Raw genomic sequence first — 15,191 nt, 5'->3', positions numbered from 1 at the left:
GTCGTAGATTTTTTGTTAAATATTTACTTAGAATTATAAAATGCATCTATATATTAGATCAAAACAAATTGTATGGCTTTGCTTTTATTTAAATACCCAATATCCAATATGAAAGGATCCATCTGAAAGTACAGTAGTTCGATTTAGATGATAGTCTCTACAGTTTATCGGCCTAAAAATATGACTTCTTGAAAATTTAACATAATTGCATATAAATTATTAGTAATTACAAAGACAAAAATATGCAATAAAAACAATTTTTTTTTTATTAAAAAAAGAAAAATATTAATTTCACTATTTTCAGATAGGGCAATTATATGGGGGCTAAAATAATGGACCGATTCTAACCAAATTCAATAGACTTCGTCCTTGGAGCAATAGAAAAGATTGTACCAAATTTTGTCGAATTATCTTTGACAAAAAGACACGATTTCGTTACAACATATGTATACTAGGGTGGCCCTTAATTAACGAAAGTTGGATTTTGGCCATTTTTTTCAGTTTTAGTAAAAATTTTGCCATTAAAAAATTACTTTTGGATTTTAATTTAAAAGAATAGAAATGTATACGTAATTGTCGTTCTAATGAGACAAAGATCAGGAATTGGTCAAAAAACGTTAAAGTTATTAAAAATTCGCCAGGCCATTACCGTGTCTCAGGCAACTAGAACAAGAAATGTAGGAAAAAAATTAACATATTTTGATAAATATTAAAATAAAAGCTCATTTTTACTTAAAATTTATCCATATTTACTTGTATATGAGTTTTTGTCTTCGTAGGATACCGTTAACCTATTCGCAGGTATCACCAAAAAATTAAATTTTTTAACGGCATTTTCAAAGCGCCATTTTAAAATTTTTAAAAATTTTGTTAAACAAATTTCAGAATTTTTTGATCATCTCATTGGGATTTATTGAGAACATAATTGGGAATAAAAATATGAAAAAATTATGAAAATATCTCTTATAGTTTTTTCGTACCTGCGATTTAAATTTTGAAATTTTCGAAAAAAACCCAATTATTTGGCCATTTTTTGGCCAAATCCAAAATAATATTCTACGAAAGTATAATATTATTTCTGGTTGTCGATGATAGATTTGAACCTATACTTGGATTGAACAGTTGTATTGAATTGGGATTGGTTAAGCGGATGGATATAGACAAGATTGCATTGCCTGACGCAAAGGAGTCGTTTGTCAAGGAGTACAATGATGTGTTTCATGGTTTTGGTAAGTTCCTGGATGAATATAAAATTTATTTGAAAGAAAATACAAAACCAGTGCTACGTTATAGGAAGCGGATACCTCAGGCATTAATGGATAGGTTGAGAACAGAATTAGATGTCATGGTTCAGGATGGAATAATTTCAGCGGTTGATTACCCAACTGATTGGGTTAATAATTTGCAACTTGTTGAAAAGGCGAATGGAAAGTTACGCATTTGCCTGGATCCAAGACCGCTTAATGAATGCATTAAACGGGAGCATTTTCTTATACCCACGATAGAGGATTTGACCTCACAAGTGGGTTCTGGCACATTTCATTGGAAAGAGAAACATCTGATTTGACAACAATCGTTTACCTTTCGGTCTTAACTGTGCGCCGGAAATGTTTCAAAGAATTATGGTACAGATATTTGGGGATATTCCGGGTGTTTATATATATTTTGATGATATTTTGGTCTGTGCCCCAAACTTAGCGGAACATGATAGGATTTTGGAATTAGTGATGCAACGGGCAAGGGAATGTAATGTCAAGTTTAATGCGGAAAAGATTCAATACAGGAGGGAGTCTGTAAAGTTTATGGGACATGATATATCATACAACAGGATTAAAGCAGGGAGAAAATATTGTGAGGCTATTTTAGGCTTGGAAAGGCCAAAGGATAGGGCTGCGGTTTTAAGTTTTCTAGGGCTAGTGAAGTATTTAGCGCGATTTGTACCGAATTTGTCGAAGATAACGGCAGGGTTGCGAAACTTGACAAGGCTTGACGTCGATTTTAAGTGGAATAAGGACCACGAGGAGGAATTTCAGAATTTATTAAACATTGTCACTACAGAGCCTATTTTGGCAATTTATGACCCAAAGTTACCTGTTAGAATTCAGACTGATGCCTCCAAGAACGGATTGGGCTGTGTGCTAATTCAAGAAGGCCACCCAATCGCTTTTGCATCTCGAACACTCACGAAGAGTGAGCAAAAGTGGGCTCAGATCGAAAAGGAGCTTCTGGCGATAGTGTTTGCGTGAATTCACAGTTGAAAGTGATCACAAACCGTTGGAAACATTAGTCAGGCGTGATATTGACGATATTACAATGCGTCTTCAACGTATGTTCATGTTTCTACTCAAATACCCTCAGATGACTGTTGTTTACAAACCCGGAAGGGAGATGTTGGTGGCTGACTGTTTATATCGTGCTCAATTAGGGGAGGAGGAGCTCGAGGGCCTGTCAGGTATAATACATAATTAGTTTGTCTGTCAGAGGAAAATTTTGAATATTATCGAAATGTTTTGAAGGAGGATGAGGACTGTAACCGAATTTGTAGATATGTTGAGACTAGTTTTTATAAATTTAGGGCGGAACTTCACGTTGAGAACCGATTGTTACTGTTGAATCAAAAACTCGTCATACCGACGAAATTGCAGGAAAAGTTAATAAGGTGGCTACATGGGCCACATCTTGGAATTGAGAAAACACTAGCGCGGGCAAGGGGATTATACTATTGGCCTGGAATGAGTAGTCGAATCAAGGAAGTTATTCAGTCATGCACTATTTGTGAGAAATTTCGAAGGAATAATCAAAAGGAACCACTAATGCAGGATGAAACACCAGAGTATCCGTTTCATATAGTGGGGATGGATTTATTTGAATACGCTGGCCGGGATTATGTTGTAGTTTTCGATGTGTACTCGAATTATTTGACTGTGGCACCCTTGACTGACAAGACATCGAGGCACATCATTGAACAGATAAATAAAATATTTTTTAAAATTGGTTTTCCGACTATAATTCGATGTGACAACAGTCCTTTTGGATCCAGTGAATTTGATCATTATGCCTCTGAGTTCAATATTCTTTTTAAGTTTTCAAGTCCGCGATATCCACAAAGCAATAGGTTAGCTGAAAAGGGCGTGGCTATCGCAAAGAATATATCGGGCTCGTTGTTAACCATAAATAATATAGCGGAAGAAGTTATTCAAGAAAAAATTAAAAAGAAGAAAGAGAGGTAGAAATATTACTATGATCGAAACAGAAGGTCATTACCGGTTTTGAGTTCAGGTGATTTAGTAATGTTTAGGAAGGATGGAAGAGAATGGCACTACGGGGTGGTGGAAAGAAGGATTAACGATCGCTCATATATGATTAGGGATAATTTTGGTAATAATTTTAGACGAAATAGGAGACTTATCGCTAGTACTGAGAATGTTGATTTTGGTGCCAGTGATTTACTCTTTGAGGAAGGAATTGCCAGTAGACATGACGGAAAACAGTCGGGAATCGGTGTAGTGCCACAGGTGAACGATCATTGCCCTGTTGGTAATACGGGTATTGTTGGGGAAGAGAGTACTAGGTTATATCCCCATTCTAATGTTGATAGGGAACTAGTACAGGGAACGTGGGTCAGTCGCCGTCGACTGATGTTGATTAGTATGGGCTTAACCACCATATCAAAAATCCATTTCGGGATCCTAGGGCTTTTTCCCCATGTAATCCCAATGGCCCTTCTGCAGGCATAGATAGCGATAGACGCCTTGGATGCTTTCGCATGAATATTCTGGCTCCAGGATAGCTTAGAGTCTAGAATAATTCCCAGATACTTAACATTATCCGAGAGCTTAAGTTCCACTCCATTAAGGCGCGGTAGTGGGAACGAGGTGATTTTGTACCTTCTGGAGAAAAACACAAGCTCCGTTTTCCCAGGATACACACCAAGTCCACTAGCATTGTGATAATGTGTCCATGTGTTTCCCAGAAACAGCAACATCATCTGCATATGCAACAGTTTTGCACTTCATGGAATCTAATTTCAGTAATATATTTATGGCAAAATTCCACAAGAGTGGAGATAAAACCACTCCCTGTGGAGTGCCTCGGTTCGCTAATCTAAAAATAGTAGCAGTTCCCATAGAAGAGATAATGACTCTATTGGTCAGAAGTCTACCTATGAAGCAGATAATAGACTGATCTTTATCCAGATCGCTTAGAGCCGAAAGAATTGTCTCTGGCGTCACATTGTTGAAGGACCCTTCAATATCCAAGAAGGCCACCAATGCATATTCTTTGTGATCGAGTGATTTCTCTACGAATCCCACAAGCGAATGTAAAGCCGTCTCAACAGATCTGCCCTTCATGTAGGCATGTTGAGATAAGGATAGTCGGTTCGGATCAATCGATGAACGAAGGTGCAGATCATCCACCTTTCCATGGTTTTCAAGAGGAAGGACGATAGACTAATAGGCCTAAAGTCCTTGGGTCTTGTGTGAGATGCCTTCCCTCCCTTGGGAATGAAGGCTACAGTACATCTGGTCCACGACTCCGGAATATATGACCAAGCTAAGCAGGCAGATTATATACGAGTCAACCAGGGTATGATTAAATCCTCATTCCGTTGCAGATCATCCGGAATGATGCCATCAGGACCCGGGGATTTATAAGGGCCCATTTCAGTCTCGCCTCGTTTATGAGAATTGTGACTTCAAAAGGCCCAGCAGAATATTCCGCAGTGTTATCCTCAGATAGGGGGACACTGTCAGGGAAATGAGCGTCCATCAAAGCCTCTATGGTTTCCTTTCCGCTAGTAGTCCAGCTGCCGCTCGATGTCTGAACGTAGCTCGGGACAGCAGCTGAAGATGATCCTGCGCAAGCGGCTCGTCTCAGAAGATCCTTCCACGCCGCTACAGAAGGACCTCCAGGATTTGCGTTTCGCGTTTCTTACCAGGTTCTTGAATTTATTCACAGAGGACTTGTAAACAGACCAGTTACCCAGTCTTTTGGCCTCACTGAAAAGTTTGTGACACTCTCTACGAGTGCTCGCAATCTCGGAAGTCCACCAAGGTGGTTTTTTCCTACCTCTGTAGATACTAAGTCTGCTTGAATCTGAATCGCCCTGTCGAACGAATTAGTCAGTTTGTTGACCGCAATTTCAACATCCTATCGATCTCTAATGATCGGAGGGCCAGGGAGAAGGCGAGAGAGAATATCATGTTGCCCAACCCAATCAGTCCGAGTCCAAGAGGGCGTCCTCGTCAACTACCTCGTCCAATGGCCCAAAAAATTCACCCACCAGTTCAGAGTTGGAGTGGGTGTCCTCTTAAGCAATAGAACTAGTAGTCTCATCGCAAGACATGTCTTCGGGGATCATTGACATCCAGAACCGATTTATCCCTATCATCCCCTCGATAAACTCTAAGAAAGATCGATTCGAAGCCGTAGTAGACCTTTCCCAGATTTTTCCGAAGGGGCGCAAGGGGCTCTAGGTTCATGATGACCGTGATCCTTCTGTATCCACCTTCGGATTCGGAGACCCTGGCAACCATCCAGTCATGGGATGTCAGGATTTCTGATCCGAAGGAGTTCCAGAATTTCCCCCGGTTTCGACGGTTCGTCGGGAACACAGGCAGTGGACCTAGGCCGGCGTGGTATCTCGTCAACAGAGACCACGCCCAGTCTAGCTCCTTCCCAAAGGCCATCCAAAAAGGCGATTGCCTGCTCAAAGAGCAGGACAGATCCCTCGTTTGAACATGCCATCAGTTTCACCCGACCACGATACCAACCGGCATCGTCGCACAGAGGGGGAGGGCTCCCGGGTTCTCCTTGAGAACTCGCCAGAACACTCCCATCAGTTTTTTGCGTACCATATACCAGTTTGAGTGAGATATGGAGCAGTCTGAGTCACTCCGATCGATGATGACCTTTGGCCACCTTGCTGAATGATCTGCCAAACGATCGTTGAGGCTTCGGACGTTTCGTCTCGGGCTGTTGGCTCTGCGCTTGTGTCTCCTCCTCAGAATGTTGCCGTTTAGGCGCGTCCTTAGACGCAAGAGGAGGATTCTGCAGGTCAGCTAAGATGGATTTAGCCCAGAATCGGCAGGTTTATTACCTAGCCGATCAAAAAATTTCTCCTGAGCCTGAGTTTTCAATCTAGCAGCTAGAGTTGGGTTTATTAGCTCAGTGAAGTGGCCGCTCTTTTCAGCTCAGCTCACTGAAATGAACTAGGTCGCTCTTTTAGCTCATTAGCTCAGTATGTTGTATAATGACCATTTCATTTTGAGAATTACTTGTAGTGAATTAAATCAATTATTTCTGTTGTTAGTTGTAAAAACACACAGTCTTTTGACAATTAGAGATTTATGCGTGAAATAATTGATTAAAATTTTAAAAAATCAAATTGTATTTTATTTAAACTAATATTTTTGCGGAAAAAAGAGTTAATTTTTTATTATTTCTAATTTCCGATGCTAACCAAATGTTTAGACAATATTTGTTAAGTATAACATTCACTAACTTACCAAAAAACTCAAGATGTTAACTGGAATTTGAAAAAGGAAAAATATTTTGATGATCTGATAATTGTGATCCAAAATAAAAATGTGACAATAACTAAACCAAAATGAATATTGTTGCAATTTTTTGGTTGTTTTCCCATTTACATAATGTTTATCAATTGGCAAAATATATATTTTTTACCTGACTTTTACAACTTATATATTATATATGATCAACAAAATTTCTACTAAAAATACGAAAGAAAAATAGTTTTGTGATACAATTTTTATAAAAATATTATCAACATTAACTTAATTATTTTATGATATAACAATATATAAATAGAATATCTGAATTTAAGGAATAAGATTTCATTGTTTTACGAAATAAAAAATAACGTAAAAATGTCATTCCAAAAAAAACAGCGAAAAACCCACGATAGGTCGCTCATGGCAGTTGACAAATGTTCTGTTGATGTAGCAGTATGGTAAAAAAGTGCATAAGATATGTTTTCTAAAAAAAATGGATCAAATAATATTGCTAATTTAATTAAGAATATCAGTACTTTGTATTTTTTTTTAATTATGTTTTTGGTAGATATAATCCCACTAATGTATTTTTGAAATAGTATTTTTTTTACTAATTACATACTTTCAATTACAATTATTATTTTAACAATAACAATTATGTATTTCCCTTTTTCATTATTATTTTATGAAATATACTTACAAACTGTAGCAATACTCTCTCAGCATACGATCATATACATACATAACAAACCTAAATTCGAATGATCGTTTTATTTTTGTTTTACACAATACTCACTCACTTTTCAATATCAGTGAGCGAAATAATGTTACAGAATTGACGAGTAAAGTGAAACATGTGAAACATTGTAGATGACAAATGAATGTGCTTGTGCAGCTCTTTCATGAGTACTGAAAGAAACAAACCCGCTCAGTGCTGAGCTGAAAACGCTCAGTATGATGAATGATTCACTTCGCTCAGTTGAGTGAATAGTTCAATTGAACTAGGTCATTCATGAGCTACACAACTCTACTAGCAGCTCCCAAAACAGGGGTTTTTACCGATCTTCTGTCGGTACGGCCAAGCCAGCTTTCGATGTGCTTGGTTTGAAGTTCAGAGTCACCTCGATGCTATTATTCTTGCATCCTTTCTTTAGGTTTCCCCAAATCTCCTCCTGCTGGTTGTTGATCGCCAGTAGCTCGCAGATTAGCTCGGGTAGTTCTTGGTTCGTGCTCACCATGAGTCCTTTGGTATGGGTATACCTGCCAGTATGGCCTACATGGTTCCTTGCACTTAAGCCTCTGCATCGCGTCAAGATGACTACCCGTCGCAGATTAGGGTAGTCCCTACCCTTTCTAACCCATAAAAAAACAAACTCCACTGCATCAGCAAATTCGTAGTGTCGTTTTTATATATAAGATAGCGAAATATAATCATGAAAATAACTACTTTTCAAAACTTTGAAGATCGGTAAGGCCCTAAAGATATAGTTTCATTTTATTTTTAAAATTTTAGGAGGTCTTGCGTTAGCGAAATCAAAAAAAAATTCGGGACAACCTAGTGTACACTGATATAAAAATATATCCAAAAGAAAATTAAATATGCAATAAAATGGAAAAATATGCTCAATACATGCATTTAAAAGAAAAATACGCAAAATATGCATTTATAACAAAATACGCAATAACAAATCAATGCCATTTTGTTGCAAATTCTTCGATTCGGAATGATAAATTGTCAAAAGTGATTTTGAGTTACTGACTACAAACATGCATTTGCATAGAAATCCTTGCCCTGGTAATTACCCTTAAAGGTCATATCATGAGATAAAAAGTTCAAAGGTCTAACAGATATGTGATGGAAATAGTATTTTTTTTGGTTTTTGTACTTTTAACTGCATAATCCCTAAAGAAGTACGCAAATGTACTTCATTTTAGTATCTGTACTTCTTTTTGTACTTTTTTTTCCTTTTTTGTACCTTTTTGTACTTTCACCATAATTTTATAGAGGTAAATATATCATTTAACGACAAATTTGAACAACAGCAGGATGAAAAGTCTATGGGTTTTTAGCCGGACGTATATGTGGCAGTTGCAATAATCAGCTCAGTTTTTATCGAATATAAGTACTTATATAAAAGGTGGTTTCAATTTAGAAAATAATAAGTTTGAAAAACTTTAAATTTTCCATCTTAATTCAAACATTTCTTTTCATGAATTTGTGGATATAATTACTTTATTTTCAATCGAAAATATTGATTTAGATCAACTTTTTGACGAATTTATATCATAAAAACATTTGCTGAAAACATTGAAAAAGAAAAATCAGCAGAAGAAAAATGGAAAGAATTCTTAAATAGTGGATTATTTCCTAATTTTGAAAAGATTTGTTGCTTCGTCTTTTCAATTCCTCATTCTAATGCAGCCAGTGAACGAATTTTTAGTTTAATGTTTAATTTTTGGAGGAAGGAACGAAATAAACTTTTAATAGAAAATTTGGAAAGCGAGTTAATAATAAAAACAAACTTTGAATACAGTTGTACTGAGTTTTTCTATTTTTTAAAAACCGAAAAAGGTAAAAATTTAATTGTTAATCAAATACAAAAAATGATAAATATTTATAATTTATTGAAATGTATCAGTAAATTTTAAAGTCAATAATTTTCAAAAATTAAAAATGTATATATGTATTAGGGTGGGTCGATTTCACGTAAAATCGTATAGCAGAAACGCATTCTACGGAAAATTCTAAGAAATTTTCCCCAAGAGACCATAGGTCTAAAATCAAATCCTATCCTGCTCATTTCGTCTTTTATCCAATGATATTTCAGTATTTATATTATTTTTTAATAGTTTTTTTTGTTTGATAAAAGACGAAATGCGCAAGATAGGATTTGATTTTATACCTATGGTTTCTTGGGGAAACTTTCTTAGAATTTTCCGTAGATTGCGTTTCTTTTTTACTTTTTAATCGTCCATACAAATCGACCCGGCCTAATATGTATGTATGTACTTATATCAAAGTATACCATTAAAATTATATTTTTTAAATTAATTTTGATGTATTAAACAATAAAAATTTGTTTTTGAGTTTTTATTCAGATAAATTTAGTCTAGACTTTAAGTTATTTTTTCTATATTAAATACAAATAGTTATGATCTCTTTTTTTATGTTCTTCATTGTTACTGTTGTGAACTATTTTTTGTTAGTTTTTTTTATTGAATTAAATAAATTTTGTAAATAAACAACTACTTCTTTTTACTCAATTGTACTGCTTTTTTAACTTCGATGTACGTTCTTTGACAATTTCAAATCTGGCAAGCCTAGATGGAAATCTATTTTGAAAACGAAGCGTTTTGAAAAAGGTTTTGATGTATTTATTACTTTTGTTTTGTTAATTGTTTAAAATTAAGTACTATTCCAAAAATTTTTTTTTGTGTTTGTTGTTTACATATTTAAACAACAAACACAAGGAAAAAATTCAACAAAAAAATAAAATTGTTTGTGGAATATTTTTCTTGAGTTTGTTGTGTAAAAATTTAAAAAAAATGAGAGTGTAATTTTCCATTTTTTCGAAATGAATACCCTTACCATAGAATAAACTAATAGAACGGAAGGAGAGAGGATTGTCATAGAATCCAATCATTTTCGGAATCGGTTTTGAAAACGACAGAAAAAGTACATTGGTCTCGTGAAATCGAAAGTTATCCGTTTTATATTCGATCTAGAATTAAATTTTTTATCGATTAAACAAAGAATTATATTGGATTTCATAAGTACCGTTTTTGTCGTTTTCAAAACCAAAAAAGTAAGTCGCAGCCAAGTGTCGAACCACAACCTTCCGATTGCTAGTCAACGTTGTACTCACTACACCACTGGTTAATTATATCATTGTGTGTCAAATAATGGTTTTCTGCTTTTCGCTTATTTTAAATTATTTGAATACAAAAATATAGCTGTAAACAATCGTTAAAAATCCAGATATTGAGATAGCTGAAATTTGAGCTCGATTATACGACGTGCCGCTCGTCGCTCAAAGTTTTGAGGTGCATTTAAAAGGTGAAAAATGCAATTTTTTAAGTTTTTGTAAAAATTCTGCCATTAAAAAATTACTTTTGCAATTTAATTTAAAAAAATAGACATGTACACGCAATTGTCGTTCGAATGAGATATAAAATACTAAAATTGGTTAAAAAATTTTAAAGTTATTAAAAATTCCCCAGGCCATTAACGTGTCTCAGGCCACTAGAACAAGAAATGTAGGAACAAAATTAACATATTTCAAGAAATATTAAAATGAAACCTCATTTTTGCTTAACATATGTATATTCATATTTACTTGTATATGACTTTGTCTTCGTAGAATATCGTTAACCTATTCGCAGTTATGACCAAAAAAAATTTAATTTTTTTAACCGCAGTTTCAAATATCCATTTTAAAATTTTTAAAAATTTTGTTAAACAAATATCAGAAATTTTTGATCTTCACATTGGGATTTATGGACAATAAATAGGGGAAAAAATGTGAAAAAGTATGCCAATACCTCCTATAGTTTTTCCGTACCTTCGATTTAAATTTTGCGATTTTCGAGAAAAACAATTTTTTTGAACATATTTTGGCGAATGAGTCCAATTTCCTTACTGTTATGCATTTCAGGTAAAACCTATTAAGAATAGTATAGTACAGGTAATTTTAAATTCAGTCGGAAAGTTTTACTAAAATCGGAAAACGTTAACCCTTAAATCATGAAGGTCAAAGGTAAATTTTTTCAATATTTGGAATTTTTCATGGAAATATATCGAAATGTTATATATTATTGGGCCGATTTTGATGAAACTTAATAAAAATATAAAATGCAATAACAGCACAAAAATTAAAATTAACCCTCAATAGAACTTGGGGTTAAAATGAACCTCAACTTTTAAAATCACGAAAAATCCTGATGTTCGCCACCGACTTCTTAAATATGCATGGCGAAAATAGCGCACTTTCTTTTCGACATGTTTATCAATACTTAATAATTAGTTTTTAAAATCAAATGTCACTGACAGACAATTGTGCTGACTGGTACCATGCCGTGTACTAGAAGTCACATACACATGTGGCTTTCTCACATCCTCACACGTGAAATACGTACATGTGCTACATGCCGTGTACTAGTAACATAAATCTGCAAATGTGTCTGCTACGTCCACATGTGTCACATTTGGATTTTGGGACAAAAATACATTTCGTGTACTATAATCACATATTGGAACAATTGCGTTGCCGACTTATAATTCTTTTTTTGGGACTTTGCACATTTTCTATCGGACTTGGCTAATTTTTATATAATATATCTTCTTTATTTGTATCGTTTTAACTCTGTTATTTGATTTATAGTCTCTATTGTCTCTAAAGTTAATCTAAAACGGCAATGGAGAAACGTTTTTGATGTCAGTAGTCGAGATGATAAAAAATTCCAAAATTATCAAATATTTCCTTAAAAAATTTATTTTGAAATTTAATGAATATTTTTATTTAATATATTTAATAATGAGATTTTGACTAAACAAAATGGACCTTAATACTTTTGTATTACAACGAGAAAAAACTAAAAAATAAAAAAAAAGCTGAAAATAAAATCAAAATTTTCATAAAAGGTGGACTTGGCACGTTTGCACACTAAGCTAAGAAGAAAGAAGAAAATACATATGAAATAAGATGATTGTCGGATGACAACCTGGTATTATACCTTAGCCATAAATTCGGCGGTTAGGTTAAGTACTGTTGGAGCATGGAGGTCTAGTTGTACTGGCCATGCGTCTATTTTGGGCAGTATATCTTATCTCCCTGCTAATATTGACTACTGCACTCCCTTACCCTTTATTGACAGACGCTTCTCTGTGTCATTGACGGGCGGGTCTCATTCTTCCATGGACACGTTTTTCATATACACAGATGGCTCTAAGTCTGCGGATGGAGTGGGTGGAGGCTTCTATATTCCCCATCTTCAGAAGAGGGTGTGTTTCAGGCTACATGATCAATGTAGTGTAATTCAAGCTGAGATTTCAGCGATCAAAAGGGCGGTACACTGGATGAAGTACTATAGGCTATTTGGTGTGAATATCCGAATCTGTACCGACAGTAAGCCTGCTATTAAATCCCTATCTGGCGTCTACTCGACATCCAGATTGGTACATGAATGCCGGGTATCTCTTAATGAGATGGCGAGACATTCTAACCTGGAGTTATTCTGGGTGCCTGGTCACTCTGGTGTACCTGGCAATGCTATTGCGGATGAACTGGCCAAAAGAGGCTCTCGTCTACAAATTGACGATCGATAACTTGGTCGGTTCACCGCTGTCTTGCTGTAAGTCAACTCAGATGGTCTAACTCGACAAACTGCACGATATCGAGACTCACCTGGCCCGTTTATGACCATCGTAGGTCAATGTCCCTCACGGGGCTACCTCGGGCAAGGCTTCGAGCTCTGATGTCAGTGCTCACGGGGCATTGCTTGATAGGTGAGCATGCTAGGAGAATGAATACTCCATATAATGACTTCTGTAGAAGTTGCCATGATGAAGACGAGAATGAGACGATTGAACATCTCCTCTGTCTTTGCCCTGCCTTAGCAGGGGTGCGGACTGCGACATTAGGTAGTCCATTTTTGCACGGCCTAGCGGATCTATCTACTCTGGATATCAGGAGGATGGATTCGTTCATTCGTGCGTCAGGTTGGTTCGGCATTGAACCCAGTTCTGACATGTGAAGAATCTCTTGAGGTCCTGAGCATGATCTTTAGGGTAACACAAAGGGACCAATTTCATGGACCCAAGTGAGCTGGCTGATAACTAGCTGCCTTCATAACCTAACCTAACCTATTATACCTGGTGTTAAATTATTCACTAATAGACTTTGATTTACAGATTTCAACAATTATAATTTTACAGATAACTAAAATAAGTTTATTCAGTTTGTATTTATTGTTGTACTACTTACAAATAATTTACATTTTTAATTAAATAATGTATATGACGAATTGTTTTGATTGATTTCCTTTAGGTTAGGTTTCCAGGCAGCCACGAAATGAAGGAAAAGAATAGCAGCTCACGTGGGTCCAAGTAATGGTGCCTTTGTGTTACCTGAAAGTAGAAAAAACAGAAAAAGAGGGACAAGAAGTGAAAAAGAGAGAAGGAGAAGATTGAAAAAGTTAAGAAGAAGATGCCAGAGGAAAGAGGGAGGGAGGAGATTTAAAAAAATAAAAAGTTGCGTGCCAATGATTCGGCGATTAATTGGGTTACTCTAAAGAGATCCCCATGTCTGGTCTTTTTAACCAATTACTTCTCCTTATAAAGGTATTAATGCCCTCAAGCCTCATATTCGAGAGCTCAGAAAGACTATTTAGGGAACGGTGTCCCAGAATCCTTAGGCGTAGATCTCCTAATTCCGGACAATGACAAAGAAGATGAAAAATAGTCTCATCCTCCTCCATTTCTTCTTAAAATTCTCTCGAATAGCATGCAAATCGAGCCATTGTCTAATGCCTTTCACTAGACAGAAACTCCATAGAATAGTGTCTGTTAATGCCAAAAGCCTTAACTAACTGTGTCACATATCCCGTGACTTAGTTTGGGTTCTCCCTAATAGCATTTATCATATATAAATGCTAGTAGTTACAAAATAGATAGTTGCGATAACTATCTATCTCTTTCCTTTTTTTCGCCTTAAATTAAACGTCATTGGTCCAAAGGTCTAAGCTGCTGTTTCCGGTTTATACAAAACTAAATTTTACTTCTTGTCTTTTTCGCAGCTGAACAAAGAGGTAATAGAAAAAATCCAATTTTTCACTTCAATAAAGAAATCCTTTATCCTACAAAATCCTAATACTTTGTTTTTTCATCTTATTTTATTTTCATTCAATTTCCTATTGGGGTTCTTTTTTCTGTACTGAGAAAACAAAATAATATTAATTATTTTGTTTATTGGCACTGAGAATAATTTAGCCATTTCCAACCAGATTCCCATTCCCATTCTCCACCTCAACATTTGGTCCTTCGAACCGGATTGGAAATACAAGAAGTTCTCAGAGATTGGTTCATCAACAGACGACATACAAACATACATATTAACAAATTATCTCTTCAGTAATTTATTAACAGGTACGTTTAGTATTTTTGCTTTATTTGTTCATAAGTGCATTTCGGTGGTGTTACTACATTTTTTGTTTTTCTGCTACTTATGTATGCCAACATAAAATAACAAAAAAGGAAAGAATAAACAAAAAAGTCAATATTTAAAGAAAGATTTTAAAATTAGAAAAATATTGGAAAATAAAATAAAACTAGGAAGAGCCGAAAGATATTGTGTGTAAATAAAGTGCAACAGAAGTGAAGGGAAAGCAAAATCAAAAGTGTCCGAACAACATAATCATTAAATTGTCCAAGCTTCGAAGGAGGTTTGTCATCATCCAGTACCTACGGTGTAGAATTGTGAGTACAACAAATTGTCCGCAGTATTGCTAAAAAAAAAAAACAAAAAAAAATAAATCAATTAAACATTTCAAAAAGTCGGTCGGTATTCATGAGCTATAGTGTAGGGTATTTTCGTAAAATTTGCATTTTTCCCGCGTGTTTTTACTTTTTTCAGCAGCTCTTATGAATATTATGTATGTATGCTCCAATTTAATTTCTCC

The 15,191-nt window shown here is 35.3% G+C and overlaps 1 protein-coding gene across 1 annotated transcript; it reads left to right on the top strand.

Annotated features, from left to right (window-relative positions):
* The first annotated feature begins 1,150 nt into the window (after positions 1 to 1,150).
* Positions 1,151 to 1,567, top strand: LOC135951109 (uncharacterized). Its single transcript, XM_065500693.1, has one exon. It carries the CDS (start codon positions 1,151 to 1,153, stop codon positions 1,565 to 1,567), a length of 417 nt encoding a protein of 138 aa, XP_065356765.1.
* The last annotated feature ends 13,624 nt before the right edge of the window (positions 1,568 to 15,191 follow it).

This window comes from Calliphora vicina, chromosome 1, assembly GCF_958450345.1.
Source record: "Calliphora vicina chromosome 1, idCalVici1.1, whole genome shotgun sequence".
Classification (NCBI taxonomy): Eukaryota; Metazoa; Arthropoda; class Insecta; order Diptera; family Calliphoridae; genus Calliphora; species Calliphora vicina.
This window is presented reverse-complemented; position numbering and strand designations above follow the sequence as displayed.

What these genes read in the sequence shown, in the direction of transcription:
- LOC135951109 (XM_065500693.1), top strand. Translation starts at nt 1,151, where the DNA reads ATGGATATAGACAAGATTGCATTGCCTGACGCAAAGGAGTCGTTTGTC.